This window comes from Wyeomyia smithii, chromosome 3, assembly GCF_029784165.1.
Source record: "Wyeomyia smithii strain HCP4-BCI-WySm-NY-G18 chromosome 3, ASM2978416v1, whole genome shotgun sequence".
NCBI lineage: Eukaryota > Metazoa > Arthropoda > Insecta > Diptera > Culicidae > Wyeomyia > Wyeomyia smithii.
Window position 1 is genome coordinate 97,394,149 of NC_073696.1, and position 15,402 is coordinate 97,409,550.

The window sequence follows — 15,402 nt, forward strand, 5'->3', positions numbered from 1 at the left end:
GGCATTTGGAGACAATTTCTGGCCACTGTGCGTTGTTCTGGTTTAAGAAACACCCATATTGGGTGTTATTTGATCATTTTCGGTTGTTTTCCAGACACCGAAAGTCGCCATCTTACAATTCGAAATGTTGTCTGAGGTCGATTTATGGATTCAGTGCATCATAGCAATTCCGGAAATCCGCATGTTGGGTGGTATTTGGTCATTTGCCGCTGTTTTTCTGAAACCGGAAGTCGCCATATTGGATTTCGAAATGGTATTTGGAGACATGCCAGAAGAAGGAAGGGTGTCCAAACATTATGGACATGCTTGTTACACCTAAAAACATTCACTTGCCTAATTTGGTTATATTAGCTTCATTGGTTCTCGAACTGTGCGAAATTTTAGTTTCAACTTGTTTGGGGCCCCTCCCTTATAGAAAAGGGAGGGGTGTCAAACCATTATGGATATATTTGTTACCCCTAATAAATTCACCTGCCAAATTTGGTTTCATTTAGTTGGTTAGTTCTCGAGATAAGCAGAAATTTGTCTTTCATTAGTTTGAAACCCCTTTTTTCACAGAAGAGTGAGAAGAGTCGAAATAATATGGACATATTTGTTACCTCTAGAAACATTCACATACCAAATTTGGTTGTATTTGGTTAATTGGTTCTCGAGATGTGCGAAATTCGTGTTTCATTTGTATGGGACCCCTCCCTTGTAGAAGAGGGAGGGGTGTAAAACCATTATGGATACATTTATTACCCCTAGAAACATCCACCTACCAAATTTGGTTCTATTTACTTGGTTAGTTCTCGAGATGTGCCGAAATTTGTGTTTCATTTGTATGGAACCCCTCCCATCCAGAAGACGGAGGTGTGTCGAACCAATATGGACATATTTGTTACTCCTAAAAACACCCACATGTCAAATTTGGTTCCATTTGCTTGGTTACTTTTTGAGATGTGCAGACATTTGTGTTTCATTTGTATGGGGCCCTCCCTTCCAAAAGAGGGGGGGGTCTCAAACCATCATAGGAACCTTTCTCGGCCCCTAAAACCCCTACACACAAATTTTCACGTCGATCGGTTTAGTAGTTTCCGAGCCAATATCGATCAGACAGACAGACAGACCGGACTGCATTTTTATAGGTATAGATTTTTCCAATTCTTGTTTTCATTTCAAATTCCTTACTAATTATAAGCTTTTTCCTTCCCTTTTCTTCTTATCCTTTTGCAATTTCAGTAACTTTTTAGTGGAGTTTTCTTGGTTTACCTTTCTTTATCGCCTCCATTGCAATGTTTATTTTGTCTTCTTGCTTTTTCCATAATTTTTTGTCTTATTTATGTTTTTTTTTTAATTCATTACTTTGCATAGTTTAATGTCTATTATTCGAACTATTCAACTATATATCGTACTCGCTGCGTTTTTTTCGATTCTAGTTTACACTTTGCTATTGCATTTGCATGTATACTATCTACAAGTCTATTAATATCCGTTATTGTATTTCATTCACTTGGTGTTCAATTTTTCATTTCCTGTTCTACCGCTTTTGTTTCAATTCTTCTCTCACATACTGTCCTTTTTAATTAGTTATTCGCATCTTTTTATTGTTTCTATTTCTACTACACCAATAAGATTATCGCAATAACTTTTTCCATAATTCGGAGAGCAAATAAAAGTTAACACGGTAGGCATTCGCATTCTTATTTATTCCTCCATTTACATACTGATTACAACTCTTTATTTCTATTAATTTTCATAATTTTTAACCGTATACTTGCTTTACTTTATTTTCATGACAATAGATCAAAGAGATCCTACCGATTCCAGAATACGCCTCCATTAAACTCGGTCTTGAGCTACACCTTTCCAGTCGCCTCTTACACCCGCAGCTCGGGCATCACACATCCAACACGTCCAAGGTCTGCCTCGAAGTCGTCGGCCTCTATCCGATTCTCTGCTGAATATAATCTTTGCCGGTCGCTCATCCGCCGTACGTGCTACGAGGCCAGTCTACGGTTACCTGACGTGTTTCATCAGCTTGACAATACCAGCATGTACGCGCCCAAGCTCCCGCTGTTCTGACACTTGATGTAAAACCATCAAGGGTCGTACGACTCAGCTTAATCAGTTTTGTTGAGGAAAGCATAATATGCTCGTTGCGTTTCACTGAATCGTACGCCGTCTTAAAGCCTATGGGTTGTGTTCTTCAAACTTGTCGAGAATCTGTCTCAAGGTGAATGTTTGGTCCGTTGCAGATCGTCCCGCTGGAAACCGCACTGGTAATTATCAACAACAACTTTCTGTAACGGCCTCGGTCTATGGAACAGACTGCGGGAGAGAACTTTAAAAACGAAATTGAGGACGGTTATGCCTCGATAGTTGCTTAAGTGCCTGGCTACCTGCAACTTATCGGAAATCAGGTTTTGCGCCCTTCCATTACAAATGGCGACAGCATGGGCACCGACTTCATTGAATAATTGGGGGGAGCCAAAGAGCCTCGAAAAAATCTGATTTATCTGATTCTAAAAATATATTGCTTAAAATTTTTGCGTGATAGAAATGGCAGTTTTTATGGTCACTATCATAGACCACCATTATGCAAAATGGCGTGAGATTTGTGAAGTTTAAAAATAACAAATAAAATTATCAGGAAAACCAAAAAAGAGACGTCAATATTCTAGAATTATTGAAAACCTTCTTTTGACAACTCTTGTTTCCCGGTATCTCTCCCGCATCTGACGCGTCACACATAGAGATAGTGATCTAAATCGACGTTCAGCCCCAAAACAGACTGCACATTGATGACGTTCTTTTGTATATAACATTTGATTACATGGGTAGAAATTGACGAAATTTTTGGTTAAAGTTTAGAGTGTAATGTTTATATGTACAAAATATCGTCACAATCTCTCAAGTAGTTTTCGAGATAGCTTCCAAGCAAGGAGTGCTTTAACATAAAATATGGGAGCGGACGTGGAAAATTCTGGCTAGTCTCTCAGCTGAATCACGAAACAATGGAGAATCGACCATTTAACCGTGTCCCGGTAGTGAAGCTGCTAGGAAAGCCAGGTAAAGACAATCGAATCCATGAAGGCAATGTAGAGGCGCTCGAATATGCATCAACTCGTATGGATTCAGTACAATAAGTACAAATTATTGTTTCGATTTTGTTATATTTCAAGCTTATACCCAGCGAAAGATATTCGACGCCCTATCGTACACCGCACTAAAAGTGCAGGGAAATGTTGCGTGTGTGGATTGCAATATCGTTTTTTTGCTGTTTTTTTATCTCCATCGTTTGCTTATGAAGATAAGTGACATCTTCCGTACATACACTGGTATACGTTTAATCGTTTGACATCAAAATTTCAAAATGGAAAAATTTCGAGTTGTGACGATGTTGTGAAAGTGATGGTTGTTGTGAAAGTGGATGTTGTGAAAGTGATGGTATCCCGACCTGGCTGTAAGGACGTGGCCGGCGCCGTTATTGAACTATAAAAAATCTAGTCATTGAATGATGCACAGTGAAAAAGGAATTACCAGTCCCAGTCGTTCTTTCAATTGATTCAATGTGCATCTTAAGTGGCTCGGACCCATCACGGAGTAGCAACCATCGATATGTACAGTCAAAACTAAGCTAATAAAGGCATTCGACTCGATAAACCCGAGGGAATGCCTTTACCTATCCCTCGCTGTACATTTGACAGAGTATAACATCGAAGATACGAAAACGTCAAACCTGATACGAAAACGTCAAACCGGAAACGTCAATGTCGGTCGGATTATTTTCATTATTTTGCTGTTTCGGTTGGGGCTTAGCTCTTGCGCTTCTTAAGTAGACACAGTGAATCTAGTTTTTATCCAAAAAAGTGATGTAATCTAAGTAAAAAATTCTTGCAAACACAAGCAAGAAAACAGAAAAGAGCAAAAACATCAGATTTGACGTTTCTATGTTGTACTCGATGTTATAACTCATAGCACAAACCATGATATATCGTACTGCATCAAATTTCGAACACTTAACCCTTTAGTGCCCAAAGTAATTTTCGGACGGACTTCGAAAAAATCACTATGGAACTTCATAAACATTTTTTGAGTATTGATTGAAGCTTTTTGAAGGTTTCACTGAAGACCGTCTAAAGGTAGCACTGGGCACTAGAGGGTTAAGCTATGATGTGAATACTTCTTTAATAACCTACTTAGTTGACACGGCACATTACCACTAGGTTTACGGTGCCAAATACAAAAAATAATCTACTGCTTTATTGATTATTATTCGGTACGTTTCTTTTTCCTGTTGTGGAAACATTTTGGCTGGTACTAAGCTTTGTGATCTTTTTCCGGAGAGGGGAACAAACACTTTTTTTCTGCCACCGGATCAGGCCCAATAGTGTCGTTTTTGCTGGCTGAGATCTCGCTGTCGCTTCCAATCGAGGCATTGTTCTTTCTGTCGTTCTGTTTTTCGGTCCACGGTTTTGAAGTCGTTAGTATCAGTATCGGGTGAGGTGTCTTCAGTTTGGCTGGTGTGTCTTGTGCTGATGTTTTTTTCGCTGTTTTGACTGTTGGCTGCTTCGCATTTGGATTTTGTGTTGTTGTCTTTGTTGCTTCCAATGATGATGACGGTTTTGTCGATGGTTGTTTATTTGTTTTTTCGTCGCTGGGTTTCGAGGATGACGAACTGCGTTTTGCTGCTTCATTGCATGGTTTTCCAGGATGAGCCTCTAGGCCACACCTTTGGCAAGTTGGATGTTGATTTTTTTACGTAACCAAGCTTTGTTCGGAGTAGTTCGACCGGCAAAAGTGACAAAACTTGGTATAGGTTTTGATACACGCATACGCACGATACGGACCCCGTGTTAAACTCCCGGGAAGAAATTTTTCCATGTATCGTGTCTAATAGACAAAACTTCTCCATACTCGCCTATTATACGTTCTATTGACCTCGGACTAAACGCCCTTGGAAGATCATGAATGCGTACATCAATGGCATTGTCTTCCATGTACACCGGAATCAAATAATTTGATTGCTCATTCCGAATACGATGTTTGATGTTGTTTTCGGTTATAAATTTTTCAGCTGCATCGAGTAACTTAAATGTGATCAACACACAATTACGAACATGATGCATTTGAATACTATCGACTTCACCGACATTGATATTCATCTCGCTTCTCATTATTCTGCCAACTTGACGAAGCGAGGGACGCGGAACACGGGATGCCAAATCAACCACGACAGTGTTAACACGCATCACACAAGGTCCACCTTCAGAGTTTGCCTTTCGCAGCTGTGCTGCAATTTCTTCCATCAAGCAGAAAGAACACTTGCAATCAAAAATCAACGAAAAATGAGTTATTTTATTTTTGCTGCAATTAAATGCTTTTTATGAAGATTCAAACATACTTTGTACACGAAAATAAGAAAAATCCAGAATTCGGCTTCGATTTTTTTATTGCACTAGCCGATTTCTATTCTGAAATGTTGAAGTTTGAGACTGTTCGAAGTTTGAATCAAAACGGTACTTCTTCAAAAACTAGTTTGGAATTCGGGTCAACGCTAATAATTTCATAAGAAGTTACCTCACCAACCGATCGCAATAAGTAGTGATAAACGGAAGCAAAAACAGCAACCAGACTATGGAATTTTTAGTTCCACCGGGAAGTAATTTAGATCCGCCTTTCTTCTTGACCTACATCTACCTAAACAGAAGTTGTACGGTAAACCATAATTTTTCGCAAATGATATCTCTTTGTCAATCGTGACGTCGGGTTCCAGCCAAATCGAACTTCAAAAGTCATTTGGAAAAAGACATCAGGAATTTTTTGTAGAAAATGTTCTTTCTTTCTCTCTCTCTATCTCTTTCTCTGAATCTCGATAAAACCAAGTACATGTTATTTCATCAGCTCTATCACAGTTTAAATTCCACATCATCATCCACTCAAAATTAAATTGAATGGTATCTGTCTTGGGCGCCGTACAGTGGCAGGTCTCTGAACAAAAGTCGGAGAAAATTTTGAAGCAAAATGGCTTTATTTTTTTTTTTTTATTTTCTTTGCCCCATTCATGCTCAAAATTCTAATAGGGAAACCGCTCTCATATTCATCTCAACACCTATATTCATCTCATTGCTCTTATTTACTTTTACTTTTTTCAAAAGTAAAAGTAATTTAAATAACATCCAACAATCAATTTTTACCAACCAACTTTTATGCTCCAAAATAACATTTTTCGTTTATTTTGGCGATGCTTGTTTTTTGTTTTTTTTTTAATTTTGAGGCTTTGGAAATTAGTTGAAGCTAGCCGTTCTCGTTGTGTACGTGCTTTGTTTGAGTTTTTCTAAGCTTCTTAACTATGAGTTATATTCAAAAATACAAAAATATGAGTGACAAGTTTGGATTTTGCGTGGGGTCGGACGCCAACTGCGTCAAAGTCGTTGAGCATCGCATGTCTGATGTCGTGAAAGAGACTAGGCGCAGCCTTACATCAGATAAAAAAGGGAGAAGAGGAAAATAATACCCAGGAAGGACAACTTTACGGTGCAGGGATAGCTGACTGAAGGAAAAAAATATTAGGGGCTTTGTTATTGCGAGTGTTGAGATTTATAGCATTTTGATACTTTAAACTTTTTCAAAATCGGTGAGCAGTAGAACTGAAAAACTTTACATCTGATTGACTTGAAATTTTAACTGTAGCTTCCTCATTAGATTATCTAGTGAAGTACACACGATTTTAGCGATTGATTAACAACAACACATTATAAACAATTGAAGTCGATTAAACATTAAACAATTAAAGTCGATTTTTTTGTCGAAAAGCAATTTTTCCCAAACCGTTGCAACTTTGCGAAGGAAAATTTTAAAAATATAATCATGTGTACTTCACTAGCGATATTTCTGTAGAAATTGAAAAAAAAATTGTTTTGGTCATAGGTGGGGTTGGGCACGACTTCTACTGCTCACCGCGGAAGATCTTTTAAAAAAAGTGTTTTACGGCAACCGCTGCACAGCTGCCATTTTGTAAAAAAGAGGCATTAACATTTTTTCATATTCTCCAAGAGTTGCTTAATCCAACAATATATTGTTTATATACCTTACATCTCAAATATCTTTTAAAAAATCATGAAAAAAGCATTGTTTTTTAGCATTTGGTGGATAATACCCCTTAAATACACCAAACTGAAAATTTTGCAACTGACCACCATGCGTCTTCATAGTTTTTATTTTTCAAAATATCTCCCTATGAGCAACGACGTGCAAAACGAGACCCAAAAAATCTGAAAAGTACGATAAATTTCCCATAGGCTGTTGGTTATCCGATCGTTCCGAACCGTTTCACAAGATTGTACGGTAGAAATGAAATTAGAAATACCTGTGTTTTTGGCTTTACTGCAATATTTTTCACCGCGATTGAGAAATTTGTTGTATTTTTAGCGAGTCTTTAAAATCAACCAAAAAATACATAAATTTCCCTTCGAAATGAAACTTGTTGAATCAAAATCAAGTTTAAAGGAGTTAGAGGTATTTAAAGTTAAGCTAAAAATAGTGTTTTTAAAACATTAGAATCATCGAAATGGCCTGACACAAACATTCAAAGTGCAACCAAAAATCGCCATTCCAACCGATAGTCACAAAACTTTGGGAAAAGGTCATTCACAGTTTGAGAATCTTCCGAGAAATGCAAAATATCAAAAATATTGTAAATAAAAGATTCTTATTCCAGATATATATATATATATATATATATATATATATATATATATATATATATATATATATATATATATATATATATATATATATATATATATATATATATATATATATATATATATATATATATATATATATATATATATATATATATATATATATATATATATATATATATATATATATATATATATATATATATATATATATATATATATATATATATATATATATCTGGAATAAGAATGACGAAGCATTCTAATATATTTGAAATCATATGAAAACGTAATTTAAATGAAGGCTTCCCCATTTAAATACATTATGATCAGTCTGCATTTTTACTCTTAGATTTGATAAATGTCTGTCACAATGACTTCCATCCAACCAAAAAAAAAAATTAGAAATTTTAATTTTTAATATAGCAACTGTACTGGTTCTTAAGGAGAAATCGAAATATTTTGTCTTGCAGTCATATCTCGATACAACGTAATATTTTTTAGATGTCTTCAAATTAAAATACAGGAATTGTGTTTGAAGCATAAATTGTTTCGAATAAATGTTTATAGTAAGTTTTAGAACCAATGAGTACCGTAAAATGGAATAACATTGTTATTTTTTTAAATGTTTTGTGACTGCTAATGTTTGTCTGCGAAAATTGTCTTAAATGCCTATAAGAAAGGTTTATAAATACTATGTACTAGGTGATAAAAGCAAGGTGTCTTATATCGTGGATGACTGTGTTAAATGACAATTTAACGTCTCTAGAATAGGCTCAGGTATTTTATATAAGGGTAGCGCACTCTATTTTTAACGCTGGTTCCGTATAAGTCATCTTACGACCCTACTATGCACCTCAAAATCCTACGGTGTTTCGTTTTTTTTTTTTCAAATCGGTGTGCGCAGGGCCGAATGAAGCATGGGGGGCCCCCCTTTTTCTTTTTTTTTTAAATTTCAGTTATTTTAAAATGTCACGAGTTTTTTTAGATTTTTGTGGGGGACCCCAAAATGTGGGGCCCCCTTGGACACCCCTACATCCGGCTCCGGGTGTGCGGATTGACACCAATTTTTCTAAGCTGATGTTTTTACATATTGAAATTTTCGTCCTGTCGATTTTTCACCATTTCACAAAAAAAAAATCTAAAACCGTTTTCCGGAGCATAATTTTAAAATTCCGTTACTCACAAAGTTCTATGTCAACAATACAATTTACAAAAGTTGTAAAGAAACTTCAAACACGTTTCCGACTATTACCAACTCTAGGCCCGACGAAGCCAACTCCAACGTAATCGTAGAAATGGGAAAAACTTTTGGCAATTGCTATCACTGCGAACTGTAGCCTGCAACCATGTTTCAACCATCGCAACACGGCCTGTCCTATCGGACGGCTTTCGGATATACACAGCACAAGTCAATTTGTATAAAATTTATCGTTATGTTATCATCGAAAAAGTTACGCTAGCAACTAACTAATTACTTACAAAATGAACTAAAAATTAAGTAGCTCCTCTTAAAGTAAAAATAATTTCAGTCAATATTTACACGAAACTCATTCTAGCAATAACGCGAAAGCGGAAAAGTTTCCTGCTCCCGATTAAACATATTATTATTATTATTATTTTTTTGTTCTAGGCACTATTGCTGCTAGGGCTGGCTCCTATTGCTGCTTGCTAGAGAGCCAGAATTTTTCCAGTAATTGGTACTGAGACGTTTCCCATTTCTCCTGCTTCGCGCTGTAGCCCCTAAGTACTAGTAGTTGCCTATTATTTTCTCGTTGCTTTACTCGAAAACAAAACTTCATTTCGTTAACAAACTTTGAATTAATGTTTTAAGAAATTGCTTGAAACTTTAGCATCTCCGACCGGACTGGACTGAACTGGTTATCGCATTGCCGAGAGAAGTTGATGACATTTTCATCAACAGCTTGTTCTACCCCCTCGGTTTTATCGCGGCGGCTGCGTTTCGTGTGTTGGTTGTCGCCAGCAGCGGAAGGAGGTTGGCAATTTTGTAGGGCCTCCTGCTGCTGCGCCTGACCGCGACCATTTCCGGCTTGCGCGCTGATGTTGTAGCAAAGGGGAACCGAAACGATTAGTCCAGTATTTACAGTCTGAGAGTGGATGTGGCAGGTGGGACATTTTGCAACTGTAATGAACGCGTATTTTTCTTTCACTATTTTACAGAAAACACAGCTGAAACTCAACTTCAACTTCGCGTTCACTCGATTCAGTATGTACAAGTTTTTAATTACTCGTTTCTCGCCAAACTTTGTTCTCGCTCTGTTTTCTAACTACTGCCATAGAAGATTGAGGAGTGTGTAGGTAAACTTACTAACTTAAAAACCAGTGTATTTATGTCTTGTTTCTATTCTAAAAACTAACGGAGGGAAACAAAAGTTACGGACTCGGAAAGAAGGACAGATGGTGAGGCGTCTTGCACGTCTTATACGAAGAAAACTAATTTACATTTTACATACTTTTAATAATCTCTCACGAAAGTGAGCACTTTTAGAGTGTTACGTACACTGAGGGCAGGATTGTTTTTGAACGCCAATGTGGTTCGTTTCGTATCACGCGCGTGACCCTGGTCTGCGTTTCGCCTTCTGCTATCTCTATCATTGTTTTAGTTCGGGCAATGAATTAAATAAGCTCTAAGGCGTTTGATGCAAATTTTACTTCTTCCACGGTGTAGTAATTTTTATACTCGGTCAAACTAAGGAAACTGCCTCTGTACGCTTCGAAAAAGGGAAAGAACGGAAAACGTAGAGTTGGAAACTAAGGGGGAAAAGCTGCTTAAAATGACCTCTTAAGTTTATTATTGTCATGTGTCACGCAATTTGTATGCAGATTCAGGTGGAAGATTCATCATAATTCGTTTCAAACCTGGATCATCGTCAAAGTTGTGCCCGCTCCGGGTTTTTTACCGGTGGCCACGACGATGGTTGAAATGAACTGTGAATGGCACCATTTCGCCTTATTTATAATAAAACCATTTTGCTTATCTAAATACTCGTCTACTATTCGACTTTAACGATTCAACTTGGAGCTGTACACAAAATTTATTTCCGCGCTACTGTTTAGATTGAAAATAATCTCATTCAGTTGATATTCGAGCCATCCGTACAAAACTCTTCGTATAAAATAATCACTTAATTCTTTCCTGTCATGCAGTCCAGTGAGCGTCGATCATCGATATTGTATGACAAAGAATGGCACATTCGGTTCGGCATACACTTTCTTGAGATTACATTTTCGTCGTCATTTAAGTCACTTCCTCTATACGATGACTCAGAACCGGGTTCTCAATCGATCCGATTTAATACATATATAGCGTTGTATATATTTTTTTCTGAGCAACGTTTGATTCGGGTACTATTCATAACTTTTTTTCTTCAATTAAAAACAGAGCTTCACTCTAAAACAAATAGCTGCTGCTCCAACCCTACCAATAGGCTTAAGGATATATTTACAATCACAGTTTGGCCAAACCATCCAGCGATTGCCCCTGGAAGAAGAGAGAAATGAAAAGGTTATTACGAGTCTAATTTCGTTTAAGAATCAACTTACCAGAAAGAGTTATTTGAGATCAAATAAGCCCCTCGGGCTGAAGCCTCCCGTCCAGATGATCGTTACTTTTATTGTTTTTTTTGCTATTAATAGTATAAACTCTGTCGTTTCAGCTGTTAACGGCATTATTGTTACGTTATTTGCAATAGCTACTCTCTTTCTATGTTTGTCATTTTGAACTATGGAATCTGCGCGTGAAAGCGTAGATTCTGCGTACGTTGTATGTGTTGGCATTAAAATTTTTCGTTGCTTGTTCCTCGCGTTTGGTCCTCAAAATATTTCTCGTTGTTCGTTGTTCGTCGGGGGATACGGTCTACACGACAATTTCGTGTATGACCCGTCGATTGCGGGAGTTCGGTGTAGAGTAGCCACTTTCCAGGGCCAGGGCGTCATCGTAGCTCATCGAGAGGTGCTGATTGGGACCGGGCGATTTGACTTCATCCTGCTCCATGTACGGGTCTGGCAGACCACTCACATCGTGGTACGGAGATTCGGCGACAAAATCTGGAACGACAGGTCAAAATAGATATATTGTTTAGAAATATTAGCACTTTAGCAATGTGGTGAATCAACAAAAAATGTTTGTTGATTTGAACAGTAGTTTTTAAGTCCACGTACAGCTCGTGTCTGAAGCTCTAGTCTAAATCCAAAGTTCATGTTTGCAGTTTAAGCATTTCAGTTTGCATTTCAGTCTGAACATTCTTTATAATCTATTGATCATTAATCATTGAACAATGAAAAACACCCGCTTTTGGAATCAAAGTGTGCCATTTTTTGTGTGCTTTTAAGGAAACGTTTCGCCATTTCAGTATCGTTGATTAATTATTTGGAAAAAAAAAACAAAACAATGGATTTTGTATCTAAACGAGTGTTTTAAATCCACATGCATAAATTTATTTCACCGTGTTTTTTTTATTCATGCACCCCCCGGTGTTGACAGCTGGTTGTTTACATCTGACACAAATATATTTTTCATAACTGTTTAGTCAACTTTTTGTACGTAGTGACGTATTTTTGTGCCTAGAAAAGTTTCCGAAAAATGAGTGAGAAGCAAATCTCAACACAGTTCCGAAATTTGATTATGCGTATCATCCAACGTAAGGAGTCTCAACAAAACAATGCTGAGAAGTGTGAGGTGAGTCGTAATGCGGTTCAGCTGATTATCCGGAAGCATCAAGCGCTCGGCAGCGTGGTCAAGAAGAGAACCAAGACGTAAGACCAACGCAAGAACAGATACGCTAGTCATCCGGGAACCCACGAACGCCCATTCGGGTGATTAAAGACAAGTTGGATTTTTTCAATTTCATTCGATAAAGCTTGGCAAAACAGGATCTAAAGAGCTAATTCACCAAACGATTTCAGTTTGTGAGAGGCCATGTCAACGATCCGCTGGAGTTCTGAAAACGCGATATTTGGTTGACCTAGTCCAAGCTCGAGCTGTTTAACGAAAAAACGGCTCCGAGTGTAAAGGAAGAGTGACGAGAACCTCCAGGACCGGTATCTACAACCGAAGCACATTATTGGCGGAAGTATAATGGTGAGGTACTGTTTCTCGTAAGCTAGGGTTAGAAACTTAACGCAGGTCAACGGTATTATGACTGCTGATGGTTGCGTTGCCGTTTTGTGCGGGAACCTGGAAAAATCAATAATGAAAATGGGGTTGAAGGACAACCTTTTAGCAAGACGAAGCATACAGCAAAGAAAACAGCAGCATCTTTCCAATTGGCCCAGATCAAACCAATCGTGTGGCCACCCCAAAGGCCCGATTAAAATACTGTTAAGAATTTGTGGGCGATTTGAAATGATAAGGTGTACAAAACTGGCGGTTGGCGTATGACTGGATCGAAGGCTCCTATATGTGAGCCATTACCCTCCCAGCTACTGAACCCCTACCTCCTCTTTGGCACTGAGATGCGAGTAACTAGTAGAAAGATCGGGTAACCAACCACGGTAGGACTACCGGTCGCATGCTGACAAGGGAATAAATAACGCACCCACACGCGTTATATCCAAATCTGCGAGAAAGTGGGGTTAATCGCGATCCTTGCAAGCCTGCACCCCGGAAAACAAAAAGCAACGAACGCTATAACAGAAAATTCGAACCAGAATAATCAGCCAAAACCTAGGCGACGAAGACGACCTAACAATTAGATACTCGAAACACGGAACTGCCGATCCCTCCTTGGAAGTTCCGTGTACTTTCCGAATAATTGAAAAACCGCAAGCTCAACATCGTAGCGTTGCAGGAGGTGTGCTGGAAAGGGACGATGGTGCGTATGTATAGGGATGGACACACCATCTACAAGAGTTTTCATGACACACTTGAGCTGGGCACAGTTTTTATAGTGATGGGTGATATGCAGAAGCGGAAAATCGGGTGGTGGCCGATAACCCCAGAACGTGCAGGTTCTGAATCAAAAAACAATTCTTTAACATTAGCTTTATAAATGGGCACAACCCCTTACCCCAGAAGTACTGATGGCGACAAAGACGAGTTCTACGCGCAGTTGTAACGTGAAAACGATTGCTGCCCAAAACATTATGGAAATGGCCTGGGACTAATCGACTTGTACGTCTCCAAGAACATGACCATACGTAGCACCTTTCCAGCATAGCTTCCAACATCGATGCACCTGGATATCAGACCTGGGGAACATGTCGGAGTACTAACATCGACTCAGATTACCTAGTGATGGGGAAGATACGCCAACTATCCGTGGCTGAACCAACCCAACGATGCCAAGAACTACACGCTTTCTCTCGAAGCTGCACTACCTGAAGAGAACAAGCTGAAAGAAGCCCCTCTAGAGCCCCTCTAAGAACCGAGTCAACGTAAGGAATGGTTTGACGAGGAATGTCGGCAGATACCCGTAAGAACATGGAGCGATACAAACAGAAACGGAGACAGCATACCCAACTCTTCCAAGAAAAAAGTGCCGCCAGGAGAAAGCGGAGTTCGAAGAACTACAACAGATGTATCGCTCTAATGAAACACAAAAGTTCTATCAGAAATTCAACGCATCCCGCAAAAACTTTGTTCCGCGAGCCAAAATGTGCAGGGATAACGAGGGTAGTGTCTTGACAGATGATCGTGAGGTCATCGGAAGACAAAGACAGCACTTCAATGAACTTATGAATGGCGTACAGGCAAGAGACCAAAACAGCGACGCAGGAGACTCTGTCGGTGCAGCAAGCGACAGAGATGTGGTATCCCTATCAATAGGCGAAGTTGATGATGCCATCCGGCGACTTAAAAATAACAAGGCAGCTGGAACGGACGGAATGCCTACCGAAGGAGCGGAAGGACCAGATCTTAACTCTGCGGCAGATCCTTCAGAAATGGCGCGAATACAGAGTCCCTACGTATCATCTCTTCATCGACTTCAAAGCCGCTTATGACACGGTTGATCGTGAAGAGCTATGGACAATACTCGACGAGAACGGCTTCTCCGTGAAGCTCACCAGACTGATTAAGGCTACGAGGATTTCGGGTGGTCTATCCGACCCATACGGACCCCGCAGGGGACTTCAACAAGGTAATGGTTTTTCCTGAGGGCTGTCCAATATTGCGCTAGAAGGTGTTGTGTGCCGAACGGGAGTAGACACGCGAGACGGTGGCAAATTAGTTCACCAGACTAAAATGTGATGCAGAGAAGATTGGATTGAAGATTAATACCGCTAAAACGAAGTACACACTAGCGGGTGGTGCTGAGCGCGACAGGGCAGGCCTAGGTAGTGTTGTGATAAACGACGGTGATGAGTTTGAGGTAGTTGACGAGTTCGTGTACCTTGGCTCAGTTGTGACTAGGAGCAACGATACCAAATTAGGAGGTGAATTATCAGAGGGTGTCGTGTCTACTATGGGCTCCACAAAAAATTACGGTCGAACCCACGCAAAGCGCACCTTGTGCAAAACGCTTATTGGACCTGTTGTTCTCTACGGACATGAGACGTGGACAACGTTTTAAGAGGGCCTGCAATCACTCGGAGTTTTCTAACGACGGGTGCTAAGAACCTTCTTTGCTGGGTTACAGGAGAACGGAGTGTTGAGACGGAGAATGAACCATGAGCTTGCGCAACTCTACGGTGAACCCAGTATCCAGAAAGGGGTCAAATCTTTACGGAAACGATGGGCAGGGCGCGTTGTGAG

General features: G+C 39.2%; 1 protein-coding gene across 2 annotated transcripts in view; it reads right to left on the reverse strand.

Annotated features, from left to right (window-relative positions):
* Nucleotides 1-9,104: 9,104 nt before the first annotated feature.
* LOC129729639 (hemicentin-1-like) overlaps nucleotides 9,105-15,402 on the reverse strand; it is a 209,840-nt gene continuing 203,542 nt past the window's right edge. For both annotated transcript variants that reach the window (XM_055688358.1, XM_055688359.1), the window contains exons 8-9: nucleotides 11,253-11,756; nucleotides 9,105-11,190 (exon numbers count right to left, since the gene is read on the reverse strand). In XM_055688358.1, coding sequence (XP_055544333.1) covers nucleotides 11,566-11,756 — 191 coding nt within the window. In that variant the 3' untranslated portion in view covers nucleotides 9,105-11,190; nucleotides 11,253-11,565. The remainder of the gene's footprint in view (nucleotides 11,191-11,252; nucleotides 11,757-15,402) is intronic.